The sequence below is a fragment of the Vitis vinifera genome, chromosome 1, assembly GCF_030704535.1.
Source record: "Vitis vinifera cultivar Pinot Noir 40024 chromosome 1, ASM3070453v1".
In the NCBI taxonomy this organism is placed as follows: domain Eukaryota; kingdom Viridiplantae; phylum Streptophyta; class Magnoliopsida; order Vitales; family Vitaceae; genus Vitis; species Vitis vinifera.
In genome coordinates, this window is record NC_081805.1 from 4023188 (window position 1) to 4037862 (window position 14675).

At 32.1% G+C, this 14675-nt stretch overlaps 1 protein-coding gene across 1 annotated transcript; it reads right to left on the bottom strand.

Moving 5' to 3' along the window:
• Nucleotides 1–1480: 1480 nt before the first annotated feature.
• Nucleotides 1481–9888, bottom strand: LOC100266239 (histone chaperone ASF1B). Its single transcript, XM_002283913.5, has 3 exons — nucleotides 9432–9888; nucleotides 2248–2363; nucleotides 1481–2158 (listed from the first exon to the last, which is right to left on the bottom strand). Exons 1-3 carry the CDS (start codon nucleotides 9538–9540, stop codon nucleotides 1823–1825), a joined length of 561 nt encoding a protein of 186 aa, XP_002283949.1. The 5' UTR covers nucleotides 9541–9888; the 3' UTR covers nucleotides 1481–1822.
• Between the last annotated feature and the right edge of the window lie 4787 nt (nucleotides 9889–14675).

Here is a 14675-nt window from a genome sequence, read left to right on the forward strand (position 1 = left end):
AACTAATATATATGAAGCATATTATGAAACCAATTCCAACATAGCTTTATTTGCAAGTTACTTAAATTCTAAGCACAATACGAGGTTCAAGTTCTAGTGGCGTGCTTTGGGTCTATAATTTTTTTAATCTTTGTGGAAGGGATGCTCCCATTTTGTGCACGTTGAGGCGTGGATTGGGTTGCAGCAAGGATGCATACTTTTGAAGGCTTGGATGAATTGGGCTGCAGCAAGTTGGGCCCGGGTGCTTTTGAGGCCCATTTCAATTTCAGTTTTAAATGAAATCATATCCCCGAAATGTCGGCCAAAAATGGAGAAAAAAACGGACAAATCGTTCGATATTTCCATCCCATATCGCCCTATCACGACCATCTTGCAACAATTCTCCACATGACTCCACCAAATATTTGTTTTCAAGGGGATGAGCTCTCACACCTGGTGCAAATGGAATAGCCTTGGGCTCTGGACCAATGTTGCATTGTACAATTCCACCTTCTAGCTTTGCTATGGCATAGAAGTTACCCTTGTAAAATATGATGTCTTGATACTGACATATCCCACTCTTCAAGGTTTTCCACTCCTGGTCACCTGGTTGACCCAACGCCAGTTTATTCCACGTATCGTGAATAACCATAACGACACAACTCGGGTCGAGAGGAAGATGCGACCACCTTACTGGTGAAACATTCAGTGGGTATTGATGCATCTTCAAACATGACTGCCAGGGTTATTGAATTTGCAACCTTATATAGGATTTAGAAGGTTTATTGCACAAGGGAAAGTGAAATTTTCTTTCAACAAACCATCCCTTCAATGAGGTGAAAGACATGCACCTTCAGTCTCTGGAAGCCCAATTTTACAAGCCTTATTGGTAAAGAAGTCGAGAAAGTTGTGAGCTTAATTCTGTTGATTAGGCAACAGCGACATGGGACTAAGAGTCTGAGAGGCTTGAGATGAAGCCCTGCTTCCATGGTTACTAGATTCCATGACGTACAAACTGCTCTAAACCGAATTATATCTGCAGCAGTCGCAGCTGAATGAAGATTAAACCCAACAAGTCTTGGGGCAATGCACTCGGATCACCGATCATGTTGTAGGAAGAGAGAGATGCACCTAGAGAGTATCAACTCGAGGGAAAAACTCAGATAAGTTTTCTATTGCATGCGTTTCATAATCCAATTTATAACCTTATAATACCATTTCTAAATATGGGTCTCAAGTCAATTTTTGCCAACAAATGTGAAAAAAAATGTGTATCATGGATTCATTAATTTTACCATGAACCCACTAAAATTCCCGTTTGCCATATAGCTACCTCATTATTTCCATTTTGGCTACAATCACCTTTTCTCTATTTCCAATTTAACTTCTACCCCGTCAAACTTCCCAAATTTGCCATACCTCCAATACCCCAATCAACTTCCCTAATTTGGAACGATTCCATCCAATTTGATAATTTACTGGCTCAATTTCAAGATTCATGTTGTTCGGGAGATCATAATGAAAGACTACATTCAAGATTAGCCATATGATAAAGACAAACAGCAGTACAAGTGTAAGAAAAGGCCGGTCTCTATCTTCCTATCAAATTTCAAGATAAAAGACAAATTGTTACCCATCCAAAATTCCTACGGCCGAAACTCTTCACATGATACAATACAACACAATTAAATCAACACTTTACAGTAGCTATGTTGGGCCAAACTGAAATTCTTGGCAAACTGATTTCGATCAAACATATGATCACCGTGTTGTAATTCAAAATAAGAAACGGAAGATTTCTTACTGATAGTTTCAACTTTTCTGGGATTAGGTATATAGCATGTCAGTCAGAAGGGTCATGGTGTGAAGGTGGTGGTTGTTCTCCATTCTCATTGATTTCAGGTGAAGGAGGGGGCTGTTCCCCATGCTCATTGTTCTCAGGATGAAAGTTGATAGGAAATTTCGTTACTCTGGGCTTGTCAGCCAAAATATTTCTTTGAACCCTATCAATCAACACCTTTTGGGGAGGCTCTTCTCTTAGCTGTTCATCGTCATAATCATTGTTGACATAATATCCCACTCGGATAAATTCCTGACCCAGATAAGAACATGTTAATAGCAGTACTGTGACACCAATAATATCCTCTTCACGAATTTTTGACGGGTCTGGAGGGTCTGCCTGCCAGGTGTACAACCAGAATAAATTCAACGCCAATTTCATATGCAATTCAATTCTCAACATCCAATATCAGAATTATAAAGGATTACTTGAAACACAAAGCGATAGTTGCCAACATTGACAGGCCCAACAAGCACACTCTCCAAGAGTTGGTCATAAGTCTCATCCTCAGCAGACCCCACATAAATGAGCTTCCATTCCAAATCTGCAAGGAATTAAGGTTATAACATGACAAAGCTAAAGATATGGCAGTATAAATGAAACAAATTGAACTAGGAAATCATCTGATAACATCAAGTATCCAAAAAAAGACATCCAGATTCGGTTATCAAGAAAGAAAAGCAGAAACTAACGAAGTTTATTTGTTTTGGCCTCCATAGTAATTAAATGGCTCTAGCACCTTTGGCTCTCTACTGTATGCCACATAAGTACTTCACCAAATAAAAAGTTCAAAACAAGGTTCTTCCTATTTGCCAAACATTTTACTGCACAAAAAATATCCATCAAATGCTATGATTTGTTCATGATGCCATTTCCTAACTTTCCAGTGCTGCTTTCTCATTCCAACCTGCCAAAGACTCAAAGGCCTGTCTTCAGCTAAGACATGAAATCTAATACTACAATACATATGATAAATAGTTCTTCAAACTTCCTATTCCAGTTTGAACACCTTCAAATTATGATTGTTACAGCTATAATTATCAAAACTCAAAATGCAACGTCATGGATAGAGTTGAGAAAGAAGGACCTAGTATAGTTTCAACAAAAGCAATCATTTTTATCCAAATGCATACTTACCTTCAAAAACAACAAAAGAGATTTTAACCTTAGTTGCCTTGTTTCAAAAAATAAAATTGAAAAAGCGAGTGAGAGTACATAAAGTTTCGAACTTGGGATACATATAAAAAAATAATATTATGTACTGAATTGAAAGTCTTGTATATTTAACACAAGAACTTTTGGTCAGAAAGAAGCAAAACAAAACACAAACCCTCAAAATCGCTGGAAAGAAATGTGATAAACTAAAAGAACTTTCATGGGCTAAAAGAATGAAATATACTTTACGCTCCCAAGTTAAATTAATAATAATAATACCAAGAAAAAAAGTTCTCAAAATGATCTGTCAAAAAATGGTACTTGAAGTCCAAAAAATTAAAAATAAAGAAAAAAAAATAACACCATGATTCCAATGTAACTCAAAATTTAAAATTGAGGTTTGGACCAACTGAAATTCAAGCCAATGTCCTGGTAGGCTAAATTGGGATTCCAACTAAGCATTAGTCACCATATGATTTAACAACTAAGCATTAGGCATCATATCTCCTCACACAGCCTCAGCCCACATTTTTCTTGGCTATCCTATTGTCCTTGTAGCACATTGAACTTGAAACAAATCAACTCTTCTATGTGCTGTAATCCAACAAGTCTTAAAACCCACCCTGAATCTAGCATACAAGTTGAAAATGCCAACTATAATTTATTAAAAGTTAGAACATTGTTGGACAAGCTCTCAATGGATGGTGGTAGTATAAGCAGGAGCAGGGAGCACTTGGTTCCAATGATGGAAGTGAGTAAGAAGCATCACTAAGTTGCTATAAAAATAGTGCAGCCAAATTACATGATATAATCTGAATCTGATGTAAGCAGCATACCACTGAGGTTTAGAAATACCATAAGAAGAAAGGAAGCATTCAATAAAGAGAAAAGTTTGTTTTTTGGTAAGTTTCTTCGTTAGAACCTGCCTAAGGAGTCAAATTCTTTTTACCAGTTTCAGTATCTTGATCACTTTAAGTTTGGGACTGCTGGTAAGTTGGTAGGCATGTTTATGAGCTTGGTTCAGTTCCAATGAATTAAATGGGTCCAATTCTTACTTTACATAGCTTCCATTTCCTTTTTATTCCCAAGTTTAACAAGGTACACAAAGAATAGCCAAATGCCTGTTTTGACAGTCATCTGCTCAAAGCTACCAATCCATGAAGCATTGAACAAACTAAATTTTTTTTTTTTTTTTGATAGGCAAAGACGCGGAAAAGAATTTATTAAAAGAAACAGGGCACTCACCGGCAAGCCCAAAGCATACAGGAAGTATACAACAAGCACCTATAGGCTAAAAACAAAAGGAAGAGGGATACAAAAAACTTACCCACCCTCATCTATAGCCCACCCACACAAAAAAGTTAAAAAAAGAATTAGGCCCATCAACAATACAACACTTGGACCAAGACCACAAGTTGCTAACAAAAGAAATTTTCATCATTTGGATCGAAAGATCCTCATTTTCAAATGCAACCCTATTTCTTTCCCTCCAAACCATCCAAAAAAGGCATAAGGGGGCTGCTCTCCAAACCTTCACCCGTTTCTTGCCCACAAACTGCCCATGCCACCCAAGAAGGATCTCCTTCATAGATGAAGGAAGAACCCATAGTACCCTAAAAAGGTTAAATAACAGGTCCCATAAAACCCTAGCCTTGGTACAATGAATTAAAAGATGACTTATTGACTCTTCAACAGCCCCACAAAAGTAGCATCTGTTCGGAAGCGCCCAACCCCTCTTTTTTAGTTGGTCCAAAGTTAAAGCTTTACCCCAAGTGGCTTCCCAAGCAAAAAAAAACTGACCTTAGCAAGAACAAAAGGGCTCCAAATAATACTTCTCAAGAACGGGACTGTGTTGCTACCCTCCAAAGCACTATAAAAGGATTTAACGGAAAAATTACCATCCTTTGCCTGCTTCCACCGTAACTTATCTTCCAAATTAATGACCACTCTCTTTTCTTGCAAAAAGAAAAGAAATCTCTCTACCATCTCCATCTTTCAATCAATAAACGATCTCAAAAAGCATGGATTCCAAACCCCATCCTCCCCCAAAGTATCCCAAACCTCCGCCACCCATGCTTCTTTGGAAGTCGCCAAAGTGTACAAAGAAGGAAAAGAAATGGTTAGAGCATCGTCTCTGCACCACCTATCCTTCCAAAATCTCATTCTTCATTCATTCCCTACAAAAAATACGAATTTGTCTTTCATAAAAGGTCATTCCTTTCTAATTTCCTTCCAAAACCCCACACCATACCCCTCCCTTACTTCTCAGGTACACCACCCCCCTTCTTCTACCTCATACTTTCTATTAATAACTTGATGCCATAGAGCCCCCCTTTCTTCCACAAAGTGCCAACTCCATTTACCTAAAAGGGCTCTATTAAGTTTAGAAAGACATCTAACACTCAATCCACCCTTTCTTTTATCCAAACATATAATCGACCACTTCACAAGAAGAGGCTTCTTCTCCAACTTCCCCCCGCCCCAAAAAAAGTCCCTTTGAATTTTTTTGAACCTCAACCTTACTACTCGAGGCATACAAAGCATAGACATGTAATAAATGGGTATGGTTGACAACATGCTATGAATAAGGGCAATCCTCCCTCCTTCAAAAATAAATTGCCTTTTCCACATGGCAAGCTTTTTCTAGAACCTCTTCTCCACCCCATCCCAACTCGTAACTGAATTATGAACAACCCCCAAAGGAAGTCCCAGATAATAGGAGGGGAACGCCCCCACCTTGCAACCCAGTTCAAACACCAATTCCTCCACATTATCGACCCTTCCCACCAGAAAGATTTCACTCTTGTCCAAGTTTATTTTCAAACCTGAAATGGCTTCAAACCACATCAAAATCCAGCTCAAATAGACCATCTGCTCTTGGGAAGCTTCACAAAACACGAGGGTATTATTGGCGAACAGTAGATGAGTTAATTGAACCTCATCTCCTGCCTTTTCCCTAACCCTACAACCTAATAAAAAACCCGCACTCTGAGCTTTATTAATGAGGTTAGTAAGGGCCTCCATTTCAATCACAAAAAGGTAGAGGATAAGGGAATCTCCTTGCCTCAATCCCCTATTGCCATTGAAGAAGCCCGATGGAGTTCCATTAACCAAAATCGAAAAACTCGCTATGGAAATGCACCAACTTATCCAGGCTGCCCACTTCTCCCAGAATCCCATTTTTCGCATCACGATGAATGGAAAATTCCAACTAATATGGTCATAAGCCTTTTCTATATCCAACTTGCATAACAATCCATTCTCATTCCTTTTTAACATCAAATCTATGGCTTCATTAACTATCAACACAACATCAAGGATTTGTCTTCCTTCCACAAAAGCGTTTTGGGCCTGAGACACTACCTTGCTTACCACTTTCTTTAGCCTGTTAGTTAAGACTTTAGCCAACAGCTTTTAAAGACCTCCTACCAAGCTGATAGGTCAGTAATCTCTAAGATCACCAGCGCCTTTTTTTTTTTGTATTAAAACCAAGAACGTAGTGTTCAGGATCCTAACAAATTTCCCCTGCTCATGGAATTCTCTTAAAAAACCCATTACTTCTTCCTTCACAAAATCCCAGCTATACTGCCAAAAAGCAATAGTAAACCCATCTAGCCCAAGGGTTTTGTCCCGTTCGGCTCGCACAGTGATAGGAACACCTTCTCTTCACTAAAAGCTACCTCTAGCCTGGTTGCATCCTCATCCCCTAAACAATCAAAGTCCAATCTCACCAAGCTACGATGCCAATCACCCGACTCCAACAACAGACTCTAAAAGACCCTAGCCACTCCCTCCTAAATCTCATTCTCCTCTGTACACCACACTCCGTTAATTTTAATCTTCCTCAGCCAATTACTCCTATTGTGCGCATTAGTCATCCTATGGAAAAAATTTGTGTTTTTGTTTCCTTCACCATATTTCTCTTTATTTTTGTTTCCAAGAGACTTCCTCCATAAGCACCTATTTCTTAAAATCCTCCCTTGCCTCCTTTCTAGCCTCCACTTCTTCCATGGATAACTCTCTTGATTTTTCCTGCTCGTCCCAAAAAGAAACTTTCTCAAAGGCCAAAGCTTTATTAACCCCAACTTTTTTGAACACCTCCTTGTTCCATGTTTTCAAGTTGGATTTGAGGGCCTTCAACTTTTCTATTAAAACAAAACTACGAGCCCCTCTAATATTAAAACCTTGCCACCAACTTTTCAACAACTCCTTAAACCCCTCTTCCTTTAACCACACATTCTCAAAACAAAAAGAGGTTGATCCTCTCCTCAACCCTCCTCCATTTAGCATGACGGGGAAATGGTCAAACACTGGTCTAGAGAGAGTGTACTGAACTACCCCTCTGAAGTGGCTCTCCTAATCCTCAGTGACCAAAAAACTGTCCAATCTAGACATGGACCGACCATTCAAATCGTCACTCCAAGTAAATGGACCCCCCTGTAAAGGGAGGTCTCTCAGGTTCAACTCATCAACCACCTTTGAAAACCTCCTCATAGCTGAAGACATCCTCTCTTTCCTGTTACATTCGCAAAGGAATCTGGTCACATTGAAATCCCCTCTAATGCACCAAGGATGATTCCACAACCCTCAGATAGCCCCTAACTCCTCCCAAAAAATTTCTCTATACCTTTTTACAGTAAGCCCATAAACGCCCGTGAAAAACCATAAGAAACACAGTTTTTAAAACGACAAGAAATAGAGAAATGGTCCACCTCCATCCCTACCAACTCCAAAACTTTGTTATCCCAAAAAACCATCACCCCCCCCCCCCTACCGTACCCCTAGCATTCATTGCACCCCACTATAAAAATCTTCCCAATCCTAGGCTTTGCACCTCCCTAATAGACATCATATCGTGCATTTTTGTCTCTTACAAACACACCACATCCACCTTTTGAGACCTGATTAAAGCCTTGATTGCTTTCTTTTTCTTAACATCATTCACCCCTCTCACATTCTAGGACAAAATCTTCAACTTCATGTAAAACAAACCTCTTTGGCCCCTCCTCTTTTGTCCAACCCGACAAACTAAATGACTTCAGCAGCAATTAGAACCACTCCCAAAAGTATACTTTTTTGTTCTTTCTTTTACAGTAAGCCCAAGGACTACTATATTGAATGAGGGAGAGAGGAGGTATGTTAGTAATTTGTCACCAAGTATATGAAATTGCAATGAGATTATGTTCTCTTTTCCAATTAAAACCACACCCATTAATGTGATTTTTAGTCTAAAAAAAATGACACATAGCAGTTAGATATCAATGTGGCAAATAATGTAGATGCACTTTTTCATTTTCATATTGATTGATTTTTTTCCTAAAATCAAATGATTTTGGTTTTATGCAGAAGGTTTCATTATGAGGCTGGCAGCACTGACTTTCGCTTTCCAATATCCTCCCTCTCTCCTCTTCATCATTATGATTAGAGGATAGTAGAAATTGTCCAGTGGGAACAGTGAAAAATGGCTGGATTTCTAACATTAGAATTTCTACTTATTCCTTCAACTAATAAACAAGTTACACAAGTATTATAGCAACTTACATTAGATATTCATCGGCAGCATTCCCTTGATGCATGCATGCAAAGATGCCCAATATTTGATTCATTTCAGAAAATATTTGGAGTGCTTATCAATACTACAATGAGATAGCATTGGACATTATAATATAAAATACACAATGTTTTAGGAAGCAATGCTTATTGAGGAGATAAAGCAAAGTTGTATCCAATGGTAATTAATCTGTACTTATGCAAGTACAAGCTTTTGAAATTACCACCCCTGGAAACACAAAAATTGTGTCTGATACTTCTTTGGTAGTTCAAACAACTACATATATGACAATCTTTTCATGGAGAAAAACGCTAAACTGTGGCATCATGTTCTCAAGTTCTGAATTCAACTGTGATGTCATGGAATCGATGAGCTTAAAATGTGCAAAATATACTACTATATATTTGGTGTATGTTCTAGATTTTTTACCCAGCTAAAGCAACAACATGACCTTAACAACAATGAAATAACTAAAAAGGGAAAGAGGAATACTTGTCTGTCCCGTATAGTTATAACAACCCTTGCTCTGAGAAGGAAACCCATGCATAAATCAATCGATAAAATGTAAGAAAATTAATAGAATCCGTCAATCAAAAACCATATGTTAACAAAGGAAGAAAATCTCCAGTATGCAGAAATAGACCGGAGAGTCCCTTTCATACACACTCAATGGCACCCCATACCATGCAACTTCATGGGCATTTATTCCCGATACTTATTAGGGGGCCATCGAATCTTAGAGTCCCTTCGGAGTGAACAACGTCACTCGCTATGGATAGGTTTTCTTCGTAATACCCTGAAGCTAACGAATCCCAAATGAAAAATAAAAACGTAATCGGTTCAGTGATGGGAACACATATGAATCAACAAAAAACGCTTAGCGTTGAACGGGCTGAGAAATTTTACCATCTTTGAGGGGAATCAAGCACTCGTAAGAGATTTCAAATTGAAAAGGGTTCAGAAAAGCCGCCGGATTATCCAAAACGGTTACGTTAGTGATGTTGACAGCACTCATCTTCCCGAACCAGGTTCAAAACGAAGGAATCCAAACCCTAGAAATGATTCGAATGAAACCCTAGAAATGGTTGGAATGCAAACGATGAATGAAACGCGGTGGCTTCGGCGTGGCTGCTGAGGTTTATATATGGGGAAAGGGACGGTGAGGTTACCGGGAGTAGCCGGTAGTGGGGGAATGGAGGGAGCAGAGGCCTTTGGCAAATTGGCGGGAGGATTCAACTTTTGGTGGGTACGAGTGAGCACCACCTCTTTCCGTATGGTGCGTACTTCACAAATTTTGGATCCTTGGCCTCTTGTAATTGAACGGCTTAATATTTTCTGGTCAACTTTTCTTAGCATACCCAGCAATTTGTAGTCAAATGAGAATTGGTTGTCTCTTATGTGGCACTATGATCTAATGTGTACAGTGTAGGAGCATCATGCCCACCATGGGTGGCTTAGAATTCATGATGAGTGGGCCATGCCCATCTAACGGTACAAATCGGTAGACATCAGAACATACAGAATGATGCTTAATAGTCAGGCAAAAATGGCTTACGCTATTTTTATGCATAGCGTTTACTTGTTTTAATAATTTTATTAAAAAAGCATATATGATAAAGAATAGTTTATTATGAAAGTCCAGAAATATAATAATAATAATAAAAGGACAAGTGTTCTAGAATATTCTAAAAAGCCCTTACCTACACTCAAATGTGTTGGATGTGTTATAACAAACATTTAATATGATAAGATGACACTTGTATAACTAAGAAGCAAAATAAAAGAAAATTTTAAAAATTACATGTTCATTGACTATTTAAGCATTTAATTAAGCATAATCAAGACATTTAACTAAAATTCTAAATAAAAAAATTATTCAAAAATAGCTAATAATGTATCAAATAATAAATATAAGACTTTAAATAAATAAAAAAATTTGTCAAACATCAAATCATATGAACCGAACAATCCAAAACTTAAAATCATATACGAAAAAATTTTCGCAAAAATATATGGAATAATGAGACAAGTTGAAATGAAATCAACTACTTGCACTCAAAATCAATGAAAAGTGAAAAATTAGAGAAATCGTGAATAAATTATAAATTTTTCAAAAAACAAACCAATTTTTTAATAAAAAATATTTTTCCATGTGTTTTTGTTTTTTAAATTATTTTTTCTAATTTATTTCTTATTTTAAATTTATATTATCATTTTATTTTTAATTGTTTTTCATATTTATCTCATTAACCCTATTTTAAAAAATTACTATCATCTCCTTTTAATTTTTTTTATAATTAACCTTTTAATTTTTTTTATAATTATCCTTTTAATTTTATTTAATTTAAATGTTCTTACTTTAAACTTTAAAGTATTAAAATAATTTGATAAGATAAATTATTAATATAATTTTTAATTATTTAAATAAATTAATATCAATAGCAAAAAAAAAATTATTGCATATTTGTAATAAAATTTTAGACATTAAATCTCAAATTAAATATTTTATATAAATCGATATAATTTTTATTTAAAATGTAATCAAGTATGTTTTAATAAAAATAGTTTTAAAATTTTAAAATAAATTGATATAAATATGTTAAAATAAATTAAACTAATTTAAAAAAAATATTGGATAAATATTATCATTTATCATACATATGTCAATTACACTTACAATATAATTTTAATACATTTTTTTAAAATAATTACATGAATTTTGAACAATTTATATATCATTGATATTTTCAATATACTTATAAATTAATAGCAAGATTACTAAATAATTCAATGTTGATTAAATTCATATTATGTAGGTTGACCAAAAATTATTTATTTATTAAACAAATTATGTAAATTAATATGAATTTAATTAATACTCATTTATACTTAACTTAAATCCACAAAAAAACATGTTAAGTTTGTATCGTATCAGATAGTCATGTCAAATTTTGTCACTCTTATTAAAAATCATACATAAAAGTATTTATTTGTTATGATCAAAATTAATGTAAATATTTTTTTTAAAAAAAGGTATATGCGATAAAAAAAAATTTATAGATTTATTCTTTATATTAATGATCTAAGGTAGTCTTACATACATTAATTTTATGTTTGTTGATTTATTATTTTTATTTTTATTAAAATTTTTGTTTATATTATTATTCTTCTAGCTATTGATTTTATACTAGCTGTTTGACTATTTAAAGAAAAGTTGCAGTCAGTTTTTTTTTTCATTTAATTAATAAGAACGCATAAATAAAAATATATTATATTTTTTCATTGCGTTTTAAAGTTTAAAATCTTATTTTATTTTTTAGTATTCCCGTACAAAACTTTTAAAAAAATATTTTTATTTAATTTATTAATTTCTTTGTTTAGATTTTTTTTTATATATATTTGTTTGACTTTTTAAAGAATAATTTGTAGTAAGCTTTCTTTTTCATTGCCTTTTTAAAGTTTAAAATCTTAGGTGGTGTTTGTTTTTTGGCTGAATAGAAAAAGCCAAATATTTTGGCTTTTTCTATTCAGCTAAAAGTACCTTATTGATACTAACCAACATAATTAAAGTGAACTTATTATCAATAAGTTTAGTTTAATGATGTTGGTTGATGTCAATAAGTTATTTTTAGCTGAATAGAAAAAGCTAAAATATTTGGCTTTTTCTATTAAGCCAAAAAACAAACACAACCTTAGATTTGTATGAAATTTCTTTTATCCAAAACAAAAATCGGAGAATTACTTGTAAGCTATAAATAATAATTACTAGGAAGACTCACTCGTTTCAAGGATTGTTAAACGATAATTTTACCCTTTAATATGTTTTCTATATTATTTATAAATAAATTTGAAATTATCAATGATGTGAGGCTCATACATGATGATAAGTACAAGTAATTAACTTTACATTTATCGAGCTTGAAAAAATTGTTATTCACTTTTAAACAATCAAGTGACTGTTTAAAATTTGCTATTTTTTTATTCTTTTTTTTCAAAAAAAAAAATTGAAAATTTTTAAAGAACATTGTAAAAATAATAATTTTCAATAACTCATAAATACAAATTATATCATAATGTTATTATATCGTTTCATATATGAAACATACAATTAAATTTGTTTTTACCATAATTGAATGAATAATTATTTTTTACAAACACTCATCGATTGAATAATATATAAATATTCAATTGACTAACACATACGAATAACTCACAATTATTCATTAGGTAATATAACATGTGAAAAAATTAAACAAAAATAAATTAAATTATGTTGTAATATATTATAATGATAGTATATTTATATTGTAAGTATAATACATTTAAGTCATACCTGTATTTCATTACAAAAGTAATAATTCTAAAAATGTTTATTCATACCATATTGGTATTAACACATCGTATCAATATATTAATAGCATTCATACAGCACATTAAATTTATTTAATAATTTTTGTATATAAAAAAAAAACCTCATGAATTCAAATTAGTATTTCATTTGGTTTCAAAAATTATTTATGATATAGGTATATTGTGAAATATGATATGATCATACAAAATTATCATTTTTATAAAAAAATTCAAAATTTTCTTAATTAGGTTTTATTGTAATGTAGGTATATTTATATTATAATTATAACATATTTTTATTGTACATGTATTTTATAATAAAAGTAATAATCTCGAATATCACTTTTTATACCTTATTAATATTCAACATATAAAATATATTAACATTATCCACTTTATGCATTGAGAAAAAAAATATATATGAAAAAAAAAACACTACGCAAAAATCATATAATTTATTTAAAATGATTTTATTATAAAAAAAATTTATTAAACATTCTCCATCATTTTCTTATTGTTTTTAAATAATCTGAATGAAAAAATAAGCATTTTATATTCTTTGAATTTAATAAAAAAACATAATTTATCAATTTAAAATATATATATATGAAAAAATCATCATTTTTATTATATAATTATAAAACTTATTTTTTTAATAAAATTAAAAATTATAATAAAAATAAAAAAATGTAAAAAAATAAAATAAATGATATTTTGAAAATATTATTGTTTTAAATAGTAAATTTAAATAACAAATTATATATAATTGTAAGGGTTAACCCAAAATTTTGATTTAAATTTTGAATATCAATAATTACAATAAATGTGGGATCCATGCATCATAAATATCTTTACAAATCAAGTGAAGTGCTTTAAATGTTTTGAATTTTAAAAGTTTTAGTTGAAAGACAATTTTAGTATTTAAGTCTATTAAAATATTCCACAAAAATTATTAAAAGAGATCACCATTTTCAGTAATTATTCCAATCCAACCCAAGTGGGTAATTCTCCCAACAAAAAATATAAGAAATATGTTTAAGTTTTATGTTTTATGAACAAAAAAAATGGTATTTAAAAAAAAAATTTAATTATTTTATATTATTTTTACTTATTTTTTTAGATTATTTTAAAAAATAATTATATAAACATATAAAATTATTAAAAATAAAACACTATGGTAATGTTTGCTTTTTAGGTAAATATAAAAAGTCAAATTTGATTTTTTCTATTCAATACAAAAAATAAACATCACTAATATATAAAAATATATTTAAAAATATTAAAACATATTAAAAAAATTATAAGCTTTCAAATAGATTTTTGTTTTACAAAAATTAGAAAATAATTTTCAAAAACTAATTTTCATAATTTTTTTAAAAAACAATTATCAAATATGCCTTTATTTTCGTAATTTCCATATCATAATTTTTTAAAAACAAATATTTTATTTTATTTTATTTAATTTTTTATAGGTGTTGAATCTATGGCATATCAAATATTTATACATGATATTCTTAGCTTATATAACATTTTTATTTTCATAAAATGAAATTACTTCTATAAAATAAAAATTTGACTAATGTAACATTTTATTTTTATAAAATAATTTTTTATCATCCAATAAAATATCATAAATATAATTTTTAGTTACCAATTTATTATATTAAATAAAATATATTTGAACTAGTGACCAATATCATTGTATTAAATAAAATATATTTTAATTTTTCATCTTAAAAATGTAGAAAATTAAAAATATTTTTTTGAAATATTTTAATCTTTTACAATTAAACCCAATTT